General features: G+C 49.2%; 2 protein-coding genes across 5 annotated transcripts in view; both read left to right on the top strand.

Annotated features, from left to right (window-relative positions):
* GATA4 (GATA binding protein 4) overlaps nt 1-4,720 on the top strand; it is a 34,015-nt gene extending 29,295 nt beyond the window's left edge. For all 4 annotated transcript variants that reach the window (XM_054193765.1, XM_054193764.1, XM_054193763.1 and 1 more), the window contains one exon: nt 105-4,720. In XM_054193765.1, the coding sequence (XP_054049740.1) occupies nt 105-287 (183 nt within the window). In that variant the 3' untranslated portion in view covers nt 288-4,720. The remainder of the gene's footprint in view (nt 1-104) is intronic.
* Nucleotides 4,721-8,666: 3,946 nt separating this feature from the next.
* Nucleotides 8,667-13,391, top strand: NEIL2 (nei like DNA glycosylase 2). The gene is made up of 4 exons (XM_054193766.1): nt 8,667-8,804; nt 9,926-10,257; nt 12,422-12,618; nt 13,075-13,391. The coding sequence occupies exons 1-4, from the start codon at nt 8,667-8,669 to the stop codon at nt 13,389-13,391; spliced, it is 984 nt and encodes a 327-aa protein (XP_054049741.1).
* The last annotated feature ends 845 nt before the right edge of the window (nt 13,392-14,236 follow it).

Below are 14,236 nucleotides of genomic sequence, written 5' to 3'. Positions count from 1 at the left end.
ATCCACAGATACGTTATCACAATAGCACCAGCCCCCCATAAAGAGACTCTTGTGGTCCTCTATGGTTCGAAGTTTTGTTCACGGGATTTTCCTTTTTTCCATAGGCATTCTCAGTCTCTGCCATGTCTGGACATGGATCATCTATTCACCCTGCGATTTCAGCTCTGAAGCTTTCCCCGCAGGCTTACCAGTCAGCTATCAGCCAGTCTCCACAAACCAGCTCCAAACAGGACTCCTGGAACAGCCTGGTGTTAGCTGAAAACCACGGGGACATCATAACTGCATAACCTGGTCTTCCACCCATGGACTCCAGGTTGATCTGCTTGAGAGATGAAGAAGATGCCATGTAATCATCAAGTCAATGTTTCCCACCTCCTCTGCTCTCCTGCCTTCTCTCCCCTTGTGAGATGTTCCAGCAAAGAGGTAAAGAGGACTTACCTGAGGTGTCGAGAGCTCTTATGAAATGAACAGAGAAGACTCAAATCTCAAAGTACCTAATGGATTTGAAGTCTTTTTTCCCCACTTTAAATGAGCCTCTCTATATTTGATTGTCACCACCTTCCACAAAATAGCCAGAAACACAAAGATGGACACAGTTCTTGAGTTTAGTTTATTTAAAAATATCTGGCATTTAAGACTCAAGACAATTGTGGAGCAGAGACACTTTTTTTTTCTTCTGTCACCATCTGTTTTTTTCCTGACCAGAAGAAAATGCCACCATCTTCTCATTACCCAAATTCAGTGATCTTCCACCAAATGGAGCCAGTTCCAGAACAGTTTGTCGAAGAGACTTCACTAGATGTGCTGTGGTGGCTTTAGTGGACTTGATATGATCTAGGGCAGAGAAAAAAAGCGACCCTCCCACACACACATCCTCAGCTTACACATCTAGAACATTGTCTTCATTTTCCTCAATGGTCTGAAAAGCTAATGAATGTCCGTATTTAATAGTAACTCCTTTCCTATTTATCATTACAAAATCATGGGACTGTGTTTCCAAAAGGTTGTTGGCCGAGCCTGGAGAAGGTCCGTCCAAAGTCAAAGGGAGATTTTGGAAGGAGGAACCTTCTGGAAGCAGGTAGAGGAGACCCACATTGGTCATCAAATCCTGGAGGAGATTGCTGGGCTCTTCCCTTATGGATAGCTACAAGACAGGCTCAGAGATTATTCAAGAGCACAGCAAGTGAAAGATGCTCTTCTAACGCTGCTGTGCCATTGCTTTGGAGACAGTTAATTTAATTATTTGCATACTTTCCTGTCAGTCTTGATGTCATTGATGAAATCTGATTGTCATTTATTTTTGCCTGTACTGTGAGTGCCCACTTCTCCCCCTAACAGCTGGCTCGTGACCATTTCACACATCTAACCCTTTAGGATTTCACCTTTTGCGACAAGCAAAGGCTTCAGCCTCTAACTGTTAGCCCCCCCCCCAACAGTAGGCAGGGGCTGTTTTCTTTTCCAAGCATGTGCATAGACTCGCTTGCCTGCAGGAGAAGCATAACTCCATTCACACACGAGTATTAAACAAGACTCGTGCTTTTTCCTGCCCATAAGGCTCTCGGCAATCAGGGAATCCTAGCAAACGGAGTTGGAAGAGATGCTGAGAGCTCACTGACTCATTCCCTTTTCCCAATGGGATCAAGTCCACCTAACCTAGCCCTGACTGCTCTTTCTCTAGCATGTGCTTAACAAACTCCAGCGCTGCAGACATCACAGCTCCCCTGTGCAGTCTAAGTGCTTCACCAGATGCTTGCCATGACGTTTTCATCAACATTTCTGAGAAGGGACAGCTTTGCCTGTCCAAGCAGAGAATTTCTGCGAGACCTCGTCCTACAAGATTCTCCACTCTTGTTTCTGTCCACTCCCAAACTCTGTTACTCTTCTTGCCTTGCCAGCTCCTCTCCTCCCTGCATCCAGAACTCGAGTACGGAACTACCAAGTAAAACTCTGGAAGAGGGATTGCGCATCCCTCCCAAATGTGCCATCCTCTGTCTCCCACGGTTTAACATTCCCACAAAGAATGTTTCCACGCAAACACCAAGATACACGGCTTGGCGAAGAGGGGAGCCACATACATGTTTGAAGCAAAAGAATGGCATTGTGTTGTCTTTGCTTGAACTCACCTTTTTCCTCCTGATGGTAGAAAAGCTTCTTTAAGGAGAAGAATTCAACTGGACTGGTGGTGATAAAGACTGGGACTGGAGTCACAGGAGAGACCTGGACCCTTCCACATTCCCTGTGCTCGGCGTAACGCAGATTTGCAGGGTTTTGGAGGGGTGGCAGAGCCTCTGCACTCCCCAGAGAAAAACACCATAGCGGTGATGCCATGGGAATGGCTGGATGGTGTTTGCACCATATTTTCCACTCTGTCTTGCTGAGCTAATGCAGGGTCTAGCCTCATTGGTGTTTATTAAAGACAAGGAAAAGACATTAATGAAACATGAATAAAAGTAGGTTAGATTCTGTGATTCTGCTCAGGCCTGGTAGGCTGCAGAAATGAGGCCAGAAATAGCACCTAAAAATATGAATTTGGACTGGAAACATGAAGGTGTTTTTCCCTGGGCATGCAGGTCGTTACCCATCCTCCTCCTTGAACTATATTCCTTTGTAAATGGCAATTGAGCTCTCTTGGGATCTGGCTGTGAATTCCCATCTGTGACAGAGAATCATGCACCAACAAAGATGCCACTTGGCTAATGGGATACCCTGGACAACCTGAGAGGGAGGGAAGTGGGTGGTCTCCTGGAGAGAAGCTAAGGTCCAGACCAACCACACGCCCCCTTTCTCTTTCCATCTAGAAGCTCCCAGGGGCTTTGTCCACCTTGCCTTATTACTGTGCTCCTCCTCCCACCCTCAAAGCCAAACTCCCTGGCTGAATTTTTTGCCTGCCCTCAAAACACACTCCGAGATGCCATAAAGGAGTCTGTTTGCCATGCAAGAGGGGAAAACCCCTGCAGGATATAAGCCTGCCTTGTACCCCCTCAGGTTATCTAAATGACTACGGTAGAGATCTGTTAACTGGTTCTCAGCCTTCCACAAAGCCTTAAAAATAATTCTAGAAACACAGAGAGGAGCATTTACAAGGACCCTGATAACAGAACAAGATGTCTGCTTTCAAAAGGTGAGGCTCTGGGGGCCGTGAGGACAACTTGGCTCTCTTTAGTGGTAGAAATCGGCTCTTTTGTCCCCACTTTTGCAGTCCAAGCTGTAGAGGTTCGGATGCACCTGGTTCGTCTTTCTTTTCAATCACCCGAAACTGCGGTAGAGCTATTTTCAGCTCAGGGCCACTTGCCATATTGTGGCCAATACTGATATCAAGACAGATGGAGAACCACCGTGGCAGGTGCTGTACAAACACACCATAGTAGATGGGTCCTGTCCTAAGGAGCTTGTAACAATAGAATTACAGAGTAATTTAAGGCAGAAGGGACTAGATCAGGTTTCTCAGGGCCCTGTTCAGTCAAATCTGGAACATCCCCAAGGATGGAAATCCTACAACCTGTCTGGGTTCCTGTTCCAGTGGTTGATCACCCTCATGCCGGAAATGTTTTCCCAAATAGATGTTAGATTCTAATGAGAGGCAAAATCATTGGTAAATTAATTGCTCAGACTTGGGGACTCCCAAAAAATGAGTCACTGCAGGAGACTGAACGTTGTCTCCAAGACCAGGAGTCACACAGAGCCCCTTCTTGGAGGTAGGAGTTGGGATGGCCAACACCAGAACTCACAGGACAAAAGTGCCACCAGTTCCAGGAGACTCATCTCATTCTAGCAAGAGGGACAGCTTACAAAACTCAGGGTTCCATCTGAGCTCTGCTTTCCTTCCCGTGATGGGGGAGGCATTTAGAGCCAGCGTTGCTAATATAATTAGATACAATTATCAGAGACTCGTTACAGCAAGATAATTATTGCTGTTATTATTGCTATAATTTATTTTATTGCAACGTGGCTGGAGAACCTAGTGAGGGTCATATCAGGCCAAGTCCTACGCAAATGCAGAACCAAGAACCATCCCTGCCCTGGGGAGCAAGAGGGAAGGGCCCAGTCCTGCAAAACACTTAAGCACGTATATAAATCCGTTTGCGGGACTTGTTCCCTTAGAGGTCCGCATTAACCACACATCCAATTTTTGTTGTCGAAGGGTTTGCAGCACAAGGTTTGGTCGTGCCAAACCAGACCTTTGCGATGGCTCGGTGGTCACCAGAATGCAATGAGCAAATGAGAACCAGGACAGGGAGCCAGAGGGGTAGAAAGGTCATTCAACCATTCTTAAACGTCTTTCCTCTTTGTGGAAGTGAAATATCTTGAATCACTTCACCACTTCTTTTCTAAATTGATCAGAAGAGATCCACATTTCACTTCCAATCTTCTGGGCTGGCTGGAGAGGGCGCAATCAGGAGGAGCTCAGGAATATTATAAGGGAGCTTTAAAACCGATCAACAACTCTTAATATAACACTGAAGCTGTGACTATGGCAGGGGTGGTGTTTTGTTTCGTTTTTTCCCCCCCCATGTATAAAGTCTGAAGCTTCCCAGATCATCTGGGAAGGTCCCTTGGAAACAAGATGCTTATTTGTAAGGGGGGAGAGGGAAACCAACCAACTGAACAAGCTGTAATTATTTAAAGATGTAAAAAAAATACATATTATGAAGTAGTATGGCTACCAATCCACGTAACTTCTACACCTTTAGAACTAATGGAAATAAAACAATGATAATAAAACCCGAAGGCTGCTGCTTGGCTCTGACTACCCTCGTGGGCTTCTTGGAGAGGGCTAGGGGCAAATGATCGCACATGAAGTGCACCTGGGGAAGCAATGGTGCAATGGGTCCTGTCCTAGGGAGCTTGTAACGATACAATTACAGAGTAATTTAAGGCAGAAGGGACTAGATCAGGGCCCTGTTCAGTCAAATGTTGAACATCCCCAAGGATGGAAATCCTACAACCTGTCTGGGTTCCTGTTCCAGTGGTTGATCACCCTCATGCTGGAAATGTTTTTCCAAATAGATGTTAGATTCTAATAAGAGGCAAAAATCATTGGTAAATTAATTGCTCAGACTTGGGGACTCCCAAAAAATGAGTCACTGCAGGAGACTGAACGTTGTCTCCAAGCCCAGGAGTCACACAGAGCCCCTTCTTGGAGGTAGAAGCTGGGATGGCCCATGTAGCATGACAAACACTAGAAGTGACAGATGAAGGGATACTCACAGGACAAAAGTGCTACCAGTTCCAGGAGACTCATCTCATTCGAGCAAGAGGGACAACTTACTGGGTTCCATCTGAGCTCTGCTTTCCTTCCCATGACAGGGGAGGCATTTAGAGCCTGCTTTGCTAATGAAATTAGAAACACTTAGTAGAGACTCATTACAGCAAGACATTCCCAGCTGAACACAGAGACTCCACCCTTAAGCCAAAATCACATTTCCAGCAAGGGCTGAGCTCTGCCACCACCACCCTCTGCAGAACCATAGCCCTCCTGCAAACACCCAACCTTCCTCCCAGGGTGCCCAGCTTCCTTCCCAATCCAAGCAGTCCCTGGACACCGGTACAACTGGAGGGGCTGAGTATAGCCAGAACTTGAAACCCCACCCATTCCTGCCCCACCAGCCAATTGGGAAGCTCCTCTGCTATTTGGGAGGGGAGGGTCCTCCTCCCCTATAAAAGTGGGTGGGTTTTGGGTGCAGAATGTGTTACTGAGAGGGGGTAGGTTGGTTCTAGAGAGGCTGTGGGAGGTGGTTGGGGGCTGTTGGAAGGGGGACTGAGGTCAGAGGAGGGGCTCTGGAGCACAGGGGAGAAATGAAGTAGGGGTGAAAGGCTGTGTGGTCTGCTCTCCAGATGCATGTACAGGGTGGACCTGGGAAGGGCACTGGCATGAGGGCTGGATGTGGGGTTTGGGGGGAGTGCAGTGGGTGCCTCCACTGTCTTGGGGAGATGTGGGGGGAAATGGAGTAGAAACTCTGGGCTCAGAGAGCTGCAAGCTGGCGCTTGGATGAGTGCGAGAAGATGGTGAACTCTGTTCCGCTCTAATTGCGCGTGGAGGGGCAGGGGCTGTGTCTTGAAATCCCTGCAAGAGCCTTGCGTAGGGGTGTGAAGTGATGGTAGTGCTGCTTCTGCAGCAGGGTGTGGAGCCATGTTCCCTGGATACGGGTGAGCTGGCAGCGTGGGTGTGCACGTAAAGCTGGGTTGAGGTGGATGAACCTAGCAGCCATGTCCTTGTTACATCCTGGTATGGCTGCTTGGCTTCTGTCTAAGCACAAGGATGGGAAATGAGCTCATACATGGGGAGGATTTCTTCTGGAAACCTGGCTCCCGGCCCCAGACCTGTAGTGGTACCAGCTCAGGTGGTTTGCTGGGACCTGAGCTCTGGGGTGCAGTGGTGATGCTCTTGGGGAGGTGGATGTCATACTCTGCAGAGGGCTAGGGGTGGTGTCCTCCTCTTCCTCCTTGGAGGGGGGGAGCATTTTGGAAGACTGAAGTAGGTCTGGAGTAAAAAGGTGAGCTAAGGAGGTCCATGGAGAGAAGGAGGAGGCAAGAGACAGCAGATGGTGGTTCCTCTGATGCCCTGGGGGAAGGGGCAGGCTCTTGAAGAGGAGCATTACTCTGCTGTCCAGAGTGGCCACAGCTGGGGGAGTGTGTGCATTAACACCTTACAAAGTGCTCAGCACTTGGAGTCTCTCACAGTGAGCCTGTTGTGAACTGAATCAGCAGCAATTGGAGCTGCGCGGCTCTGCTGGTGATGAGCTTCCTTGGGGTCTGAGCTCTGGGTTGTGTGGGCTGTCCTGGGGCTCATTCCAGGCTGCCTGTGATGAATCCAGTGCCTGGATAGTCAGGGTGAAGATCCAGAAGACCTGGGGCATGAGCAGATCCCTTGGATGACCCATGTCCAGCAGCCAAATGCTGCTCCCAGGGATCCAGATTGCTGCTGGTGCCCTTGGCAGCAGGAGCATGTCTTCAGCTGACTCTTGAGCTGCAACTGCCTTGTGACTGAAGTCTGAACACAACATGCACCTTTTTTGGGTGAAACTGGAGCAGATCTGTGAATAATTATTCCATGCCCTGGAAGACATAGGAATAAAGCTCAGTCTTTCACTCCTGGTAAAGTTAGTTTGTATGACCAATTAATATCTTTCACTTTGTGTCTTGGATTCAGGGAGTGTTCCCTGACAGGTTTTCCTCTTGTGCTTTGGAAAAAAGGGATTTGGTTTATGCTGCAGCACATGAAAGCTTTTATAGCCATGCTAACTTGCCTGCTCCTGCTGAGGGTATGTCCGCGCCTCCCTGCTGTTCATGTCCGCATGAAGGTGGCTGCTGGCTTAAATGCCTCTTCTGGGCTAAGAGCTTCAGTGGAAAAGGATGTCCCTTTGCTATGGCAGGAGCATGTGGCAGTGAAGGCTTTGGTTTCACAGTTGCTCTGAGCTGATGCAACAATGGACTGCTGTATCTGTGCTATCCCAGACAGTGGAGAAGCTGAGATACTAGCATGAGGTGGGAATGCCTCTTCTGGTGGGGGCCCGTGCACAAGGTTGCTGTTGATTTTCACATTAAGCTCTCTGAGCCCTGCCAGGTGGCTCAGAGTCTTGTACTGACTGCTGCAGAGTTTGAAGCTGAGCTTCTGGTCAGTTCTGGTCTCTGGGATTAGTCTGCAGGGCGTACTGGCACCATGGGATGAAAGCCAAACTGTGCTTTCCATGTCCTGAAGCCTGCTTTCTTGTACACCAAGTACTGGCAGAAGTCCTCAGAACTGCAAGTTCTTCACTGTGAGGGTGGTGAGCCCCTGTCCCAGGTTGCCCAGAGAAGCTGTGGCTGCCCCATCCCTGGAGGGGTTCAAGGCCAGGTTGGACGGGGCTTGGAGCAACCTGGTCTAGTGGGAGGTGTCCCTGCCCAGGGCAGGGGGGTTAGAATGAGGTGATCTTTAAGGTCCCTTCCAATCCTAAACCATTCTGTGATTCTGTGCTGTAGGATGGTGCTGCTTCATCTCCCCTTCATCCAGAGTCTTCTGATCCCAGATGCTGCTAGTAGAATGTATGAATGCTCCTGAACTGTCCCCATGCCACTGGAGTCAGTGGGGCAAGCAGCTCATGAGGCAAGGCAAGGGATGAGCTAACTCCAGTGCAGATACCAGAGAGCAGCGCTTGCCTTGGTGGCTGCATTGGGAAAAGGACGGCTCACCATGGCCTGTGTTGATTCTGGTTCAGTAACGTCTATGGAAGATTGTGTTCCTCCTTTGTGCTGGGACATGAGGGCTGTGACTGAGGGAATGGTTGGAGTTAGGTAAGCTCTTGTTCCTGGTGATGAGAGGGATGCTAATCAGTCTAATTTAAGGTCCTCTATGGAGAACCTGCAGTAGGAAAGGACTTCTGGGGAATCCCCAGGCCAAATTCCTGCTTGTAGGGTGAAAACTAACATTAAGGCAGGTTGATCAGGGCCTTATTTGATTGGATTATGAATATCCCAAGGATGGAAATTCCCCTACCTCCCTGGGCCTGAAAGGAACCTGTTTCTCTTCATGGACTTTGCCACAGGGACTTAGGAGGAAAATTGGGATAAGGAGATTGTGGCAAGCTCAGCCTCTGACTGGTTTTGTGTACTTCTGAGTTGCAACTTCCCTTGAAATCTAGGGCACCAAGTGTGAGAAGGACCTGCTGTTCCCTCAACAGCTGCTGGAGATGCCGGAGGGCCCATCAGTGAGGAAGTTCCAGCTGCTGACCTCTCCTTTTGTGGGACAAGTGGTGGCCAAGGTGGGGGGAAGCAGCCGGAAGGTCAATGTGAATGACCTGAATGCCCTGAGGCTCCAGGACTCCCAGGTGAGCGTGCTAAAGATGAACTTACTGGTCCATGGCAAGTCTGAGGCAAACCACCATTGTCCTGCCTCTGGGTCACAGGAGGTGCATAACCTGAGAAGGACACCAAGCTTGTGTTTGAGGTGGACTGTTGGCTTTGTTTATGGCCACAAAACAGGCTCATGTGGCTAAAGAGGTGTGAATGCTCATTTTGGAGTACTGCTCTGTGGTACAAAGCTTGGCATGGAGGTTACTGTGAGGAGAGGCAGTGACATGGCTAGACACGGAGATGCCCAGATTTGCAGTTTTGAGTCAGTCATGTTAAGGCACTGGTTCTGTGCCTCTCAAGGGATGAGGAGCTGGTGCTGGTGAGGGCTATTAGAAGGTAAGAGTTGATTTCTTCAGTATGTGGATGTCAGAAGGAGCAGCCTTGTTTCCTTCAGCTGTGAATGTCCACAGTTGCTTCCCTTTTACCCAAGGGCAGGGTTTCACCTGGCCAGGTGGAAATGTCTGTGCTGTGGCCAGTTGTGAGATAGTCACATCGGGTCAATCCTGCTGTGGGTTTCACTTGCCTGACCTCTTTCAGATGACGATTTGGACTTGACTGACCAAATGCTAGTGCAGCCTCACCTCTGATTATATGATAGTCCCAGCTGGGGGCACAGGTGTGAGCATCTCAACAGACATTTGTGGCTAGCTTGTGGCTTCAGAGCCACCCTTGAGTTAGGTCATAGAATTGCCTGGGTTGGAAGGGACCTTTCAGATCATTGAGTCTGACCATCAAGGTTGGGTGCCAGGTCACCCTAGCTTGAAACGCTTGAGGCCAGCAGAAAGTGGGGAGGTGAATGAAATGCGGTGAGGACAGGCTTTGAAACCCTGAGTGTCTGTCCTGGTGTGTGGCTTCTGACAGGAGCCTCTGGGAGGACTTCACATTGGAGTGGCATCTGAGTACTTTGTGCTTCATGGAGCCAAAGAAGGGATGCTGAGAGAATGGCTGTGATGGGAATGGCTCCGGTGCTAATGAATCCTGTGTGCAGGGTGGAGTGGTGCGCCTTCTATCTAAATGAGTTTGTAGAAAATAGCCACTTGTATGGAAACAGCCAGCAGTTATGTGGATCCTCAGTACATCCCACCTTTTTTCTCAGGTTCATGGGAAGAACTTGTACCTGGCATTTGTGGCTGCTGAAGGTCCCTTAGGACCAACTGCAGAAGAGACTGTGCTGCAAAGAGAGGCTGCTAATGGGGCAAGTTCTCCTGCCCAGGGAGGGCAAGAACAGGTTTGTGCTGCACAGACATGTCCCCAGGAAGAGGAGCTGCAGGAACTCCAGCACTCAAGACCTGAAGCCACGGATGCAGTAGGGGCTCTGGGCAGCTGGCTGCGCTTCCACTTTGGCTTGTTTGGCAGCATTCGGGCAAATGAGTTCTCGAGAGCAAACAAAGCCAATAAGCGGGGAGACTGGAAAGACCCTGTACCCAGGTATTTGGTGGATTCCTCAAACTCTGCCCTCTTCCCACCTCTCTTCTGTCTCAAACTAAATTTTTGTGGGAATGCTCTTATCCTGTCTTTTTTCACCCTGATAATTCTTAAGATAAGTAGGCATGAGAAATAGCATGGGGTGTGTTCAACCAGGGAATCCACATAAAATGATGGAATGGTTTGGACTGGAAAGGACCTTAAAGATCCAACCCCCCTGCCATGGGCAGGGACACCTTCCACGAGACCAGGCTGCTCAAAACCTCATCCAGACTGGCCTTGAACACTCCCAGGGATGGGGCATCCACAACCTCCCTGGATAATCTGTTCCTCTCCCTCGCCACCCTCACAGTAAAGAATTTCTTCCTAGTATCCGATCTGAATCTCCCCTCTTTCAGTTTGAGGCCGTTACCCCGTGTCCTATCATTGCACTCCCTGATAAAGAGTCCCTCCCCATCTTTCCTGTAGGCCCCCTTTAGGGAATGGAAGAACGCTATAAGGTCTCCTCAGAGCCTTCTCTTCTCCAGGCTGAACAACCCCAACTCTCTCAGCCTGTCCTCATAGCAGAGGTGCTCCAGCCCTCTGATCATCTTTGTGGCCCTCTGCTGGACCCATTCCAACAGGTTCATTTCCTTCTTGTGCTGAGGACTCCAGAGCTGGACGCAGTACTCCAGGTGGGGTCTCACCAGAGTGGAGTAGAGGGGTACTGCTGTGTTGTAGGTGTCTTACAGGTTTCCCAACAGCATCAGTTGGTCATGGTTTTCCTTGGACATACCTTATCTTAGTACTGCATGTTCTTCTACCCTTGGAAACTGGGTTTTCTACCCTTTGACTGTGACGCCTTCTGGCCACATCCTCTCTAATGCTTTCCTTCTGCTGTCTGTTTCATCTCCTTTGTTTTACGCGATCCGAGAATTAAGCGATCACACTTTGTGGGATGTGTGTTGCCTGCCAGCCTGGGGATCGTAGTATCAGCTTGGTTAACATTTTTATTGAAAGAGAGAACTTGTAGGACGCTAGATTGAATCAGGCCCTGAAAAATGCTAGTTTCTCCAAATTACATGTTAAAAAAACAAACAAACAAAAAAAACCACCACCCCCCTTGGGTAAATAGCATACAGCTAGGACAGCTGGAATCACTGTTGGAGTGATGCTGTTAAAGGCGGCAGTGTGTTGAAAACACAGGCTACACTCTGCGTCCTAAGTCCCACTGGAGTGTATTGAACAAGGAAAGGGTAAATACTGGGAGATAGCGTGGACTCTGCTCTTGTGAGCTGTTTAACCAGAGTGGTTAATAACGTACAAGGTGGGTCTCTGGCCCCTGTGTATGTAGGGACACACTCCCCACTCCCGCATCCTGCAAGCTTTTGCTTTATTTCTACACAAACAATTTCGGACATTGTCAGTTTTGTGTGCTACTTTGAGCATCGGTTTCCCTGACTGTGGACCCTACAGCTAAGATGCTGATGCAGCTCCCTGTCTGCTGCCGTCTCTTGGTCAGGGACCACAGGGCAGCAGAAGGAACAATTGTCCACAAGTTGTGTGGGTTCACAACCAAGTTGCTTGGCTGAAATCATTAAAGATGCTTTAAGATGGTGGTCTGGTGTGCTGGAGTGCCTGCTGTGACCCTGCGCACACAAGACTGTGCAGGAAAGGAATAGGTGGCCCTGGGGTACAGGCCTGGGGGGCTGGTACTTTGAGATGTCTCCCTGGCTCTTGTGAGAATGAGTAGGCACGTGTGAGGGCTGATGCATCATTGTGTGCTTCTCCCTAAGCTTATGTCATGTTCAGGCTCTTTTCTCACCTTCCGGTAGCTTTCCACCCCATTGCTCTGCTGTTGGCTCTTCCTGTGCAAGTTTCTTAGAATCATAGAATTGTCTAGGTTGGAAAGGACTTTTCAGATCATTGAGTCCAACCATCAACCTAACTCTGACAAAACCACCACCAAACTATGTCCCTCAGCATCACGTCGACCCGTCTTTTAAATACCTCCAGGGATGGTGACTCCACCGCTTCCCTGGGCAGCCTGTTCCAATGCTTGATAACCCTTTCAGTGAAGAAAGTTTTCCTAATATTCATCCTAAACTTCCCCTGGCATAACTTCAGCCAGAGCAGAGTCTAACAAATGCTTTCTGACAAGAGACTTCAACTTCTCTGCTTCTCCCAGGTTGGTTCTGCACTTTGAGAGTGGAGGCTTCCTTGCTTTCTACAACTGCCGAATGCACTGGTGCTCTTCTCCGAGGGCTGATCCTGCTTCTGACATCCTGTCCGTGGAGTTCCACCGCGGCCGGGCGCTGGAAGCCCTCCGCTCACCCGATCCCATCTGCTACACGCTCTTAGACCAAAGATATTTTTCAGGGCTGGGTGAGTTCCAGGGCGTAGTGGGCAGAGCAAAACTGGAGGAAAGTGGTTGGGATGTCTACAGATCCGGAGCTGCAGGTCTGAATGTTTTACTCCTTGCCCTTATGGCTTCTGGTTGATCTAGCTGGGGGGTTGTGGACATCTTGCTGAGGACAAGGCTTGCAGTCTGTAGCCACAGGCCTCAGATGCTTGAGTGCACTGTGTGAGTACAGTCTTAGTGTGGGTGACTATGGATTGGCTTGTACTTGTGGAAAAGAGGAAGGTCTGTTTCAAGGGTAGTGGGAAGAGAACATCTTCCAGTCTAATCCCAGGTGTAAGTCTAGTCGTTGCATGCCACCCCTGATATGGGGAATGGCATTGCTAGCTGTCATCAGAGGCAAAAGTCACCATGATTGGAGCCATAGGTCTGCATCTGACAAGAAATACCCTTATTTTCTCCTTATTTCTGACCCTTTCCAGGGAACATCATTAAAAATGAGATCTTGTACCTGGCCAAGATCCACCCGTTGACACAAGGCTCCCTCTTGTCTCTCTCGGATCTGGAGCATCTGCTTGACTGCGTGGTTCAGTTCAGCTCTGACTGGCTGCGCAGCAAGCTGTGTGGCAAAGGGCTGCACCCACGGATCTACCAGAAGGAGCAGTGTCCCCTCGGGCATGCAGTGACGAAGGGAACCCTTGGACCCCCAGGTGGCTTTAAGAGACTTACGTGGTGGTGTCCTCATTGCCAGCCTGAGGTGCTGCCAGGGGATGAGGATCCTTCCCCAGTCACCAAGTGACTTTCTGTGTTCCTCCTTTCCTGGAGGGTGTCTAGGTGGTCTCTGAACCAGGCTTTTGGTTGTCCTGAGAAGGTCTTCATGGTTTCTTTGAGGCTGTTGAATCTGTTCCTTAGGGACAGTGAGTTGGCAGAGTTAAGTGCTCAGCAGAGGTTACAGGAGTTGCTGCAGTGCTGTGTGCCTCTGGATGCAAAAAGGAAAATGGTCGTACACACCTAGCATCTTTTTTTTTTTCTCTTTTTTTTTTTTTTGTCACAGTGACAAAACAGTGTAAATAGTTTGAGTTCTGAGGTTTATTGGTCCCCGTGTTCAGACTACGGTGAGCAGAAAGCGTAGGGTATTGAGCAGGTGATTACTGTGGTCTGAAGTGACCTTCCCCCTTGACTTTAGTATGGGTGCAATAGCTTATGGTGGAGTTAGCAGAAAAGAATATATCCCTCTGCCAAAACAGCTTCACTAATTCCATATTGGATGATCCTTCCTCTGCTTGTAGCCGAGTACCTGTGTGCTGCGATTAGGTGTGGTTAAAAGTGAGCGGCTGTTGCCTCTGTCAGCTCTTACAGGAACGGCTGCCTCCTCCCAAGGGCTGAAAATAACCCTCAGCAGTGCTCAGTGGAGCTCATCTCTGCCTGCCTGGCATGGGCTCTGCCCTCACAGGTTGGATTTTTGTGGTGAACTGCCAATTCCAGATCTCCATGTGTTTAAAAAAAAAAAATAATGTGTGTGTATATATATATTCTGTTTAACAGATTATAGGGGTGGCCACTAAGGATGGGGGAGACTGTGAGGCTCAGTCAAGTCACTAGCTACACCTGGGGTCACAAGCCTGACAGATCTGGGGTGTGTCT

The sequence above is a fragment of the Rissa tridactyla genome, chromosome 3 (genome assembly GCF_028500815.1).
Source record: "Rissa tridactyla isolate bRisTri1 chromosome 3, bRisTri1.patW.cur.20221130, whole genome shotgun sequence".
In the NCBI taxonomy this organism is placed as follows: Eukaryota; Metazoa; Chordata; class Aves; order Charadriiformes; family Laridae; genus Rissa; species Rissa tridactyla.
This window is presented reverse-complemented; position numbering and strand designations above follow the sequence as displayed.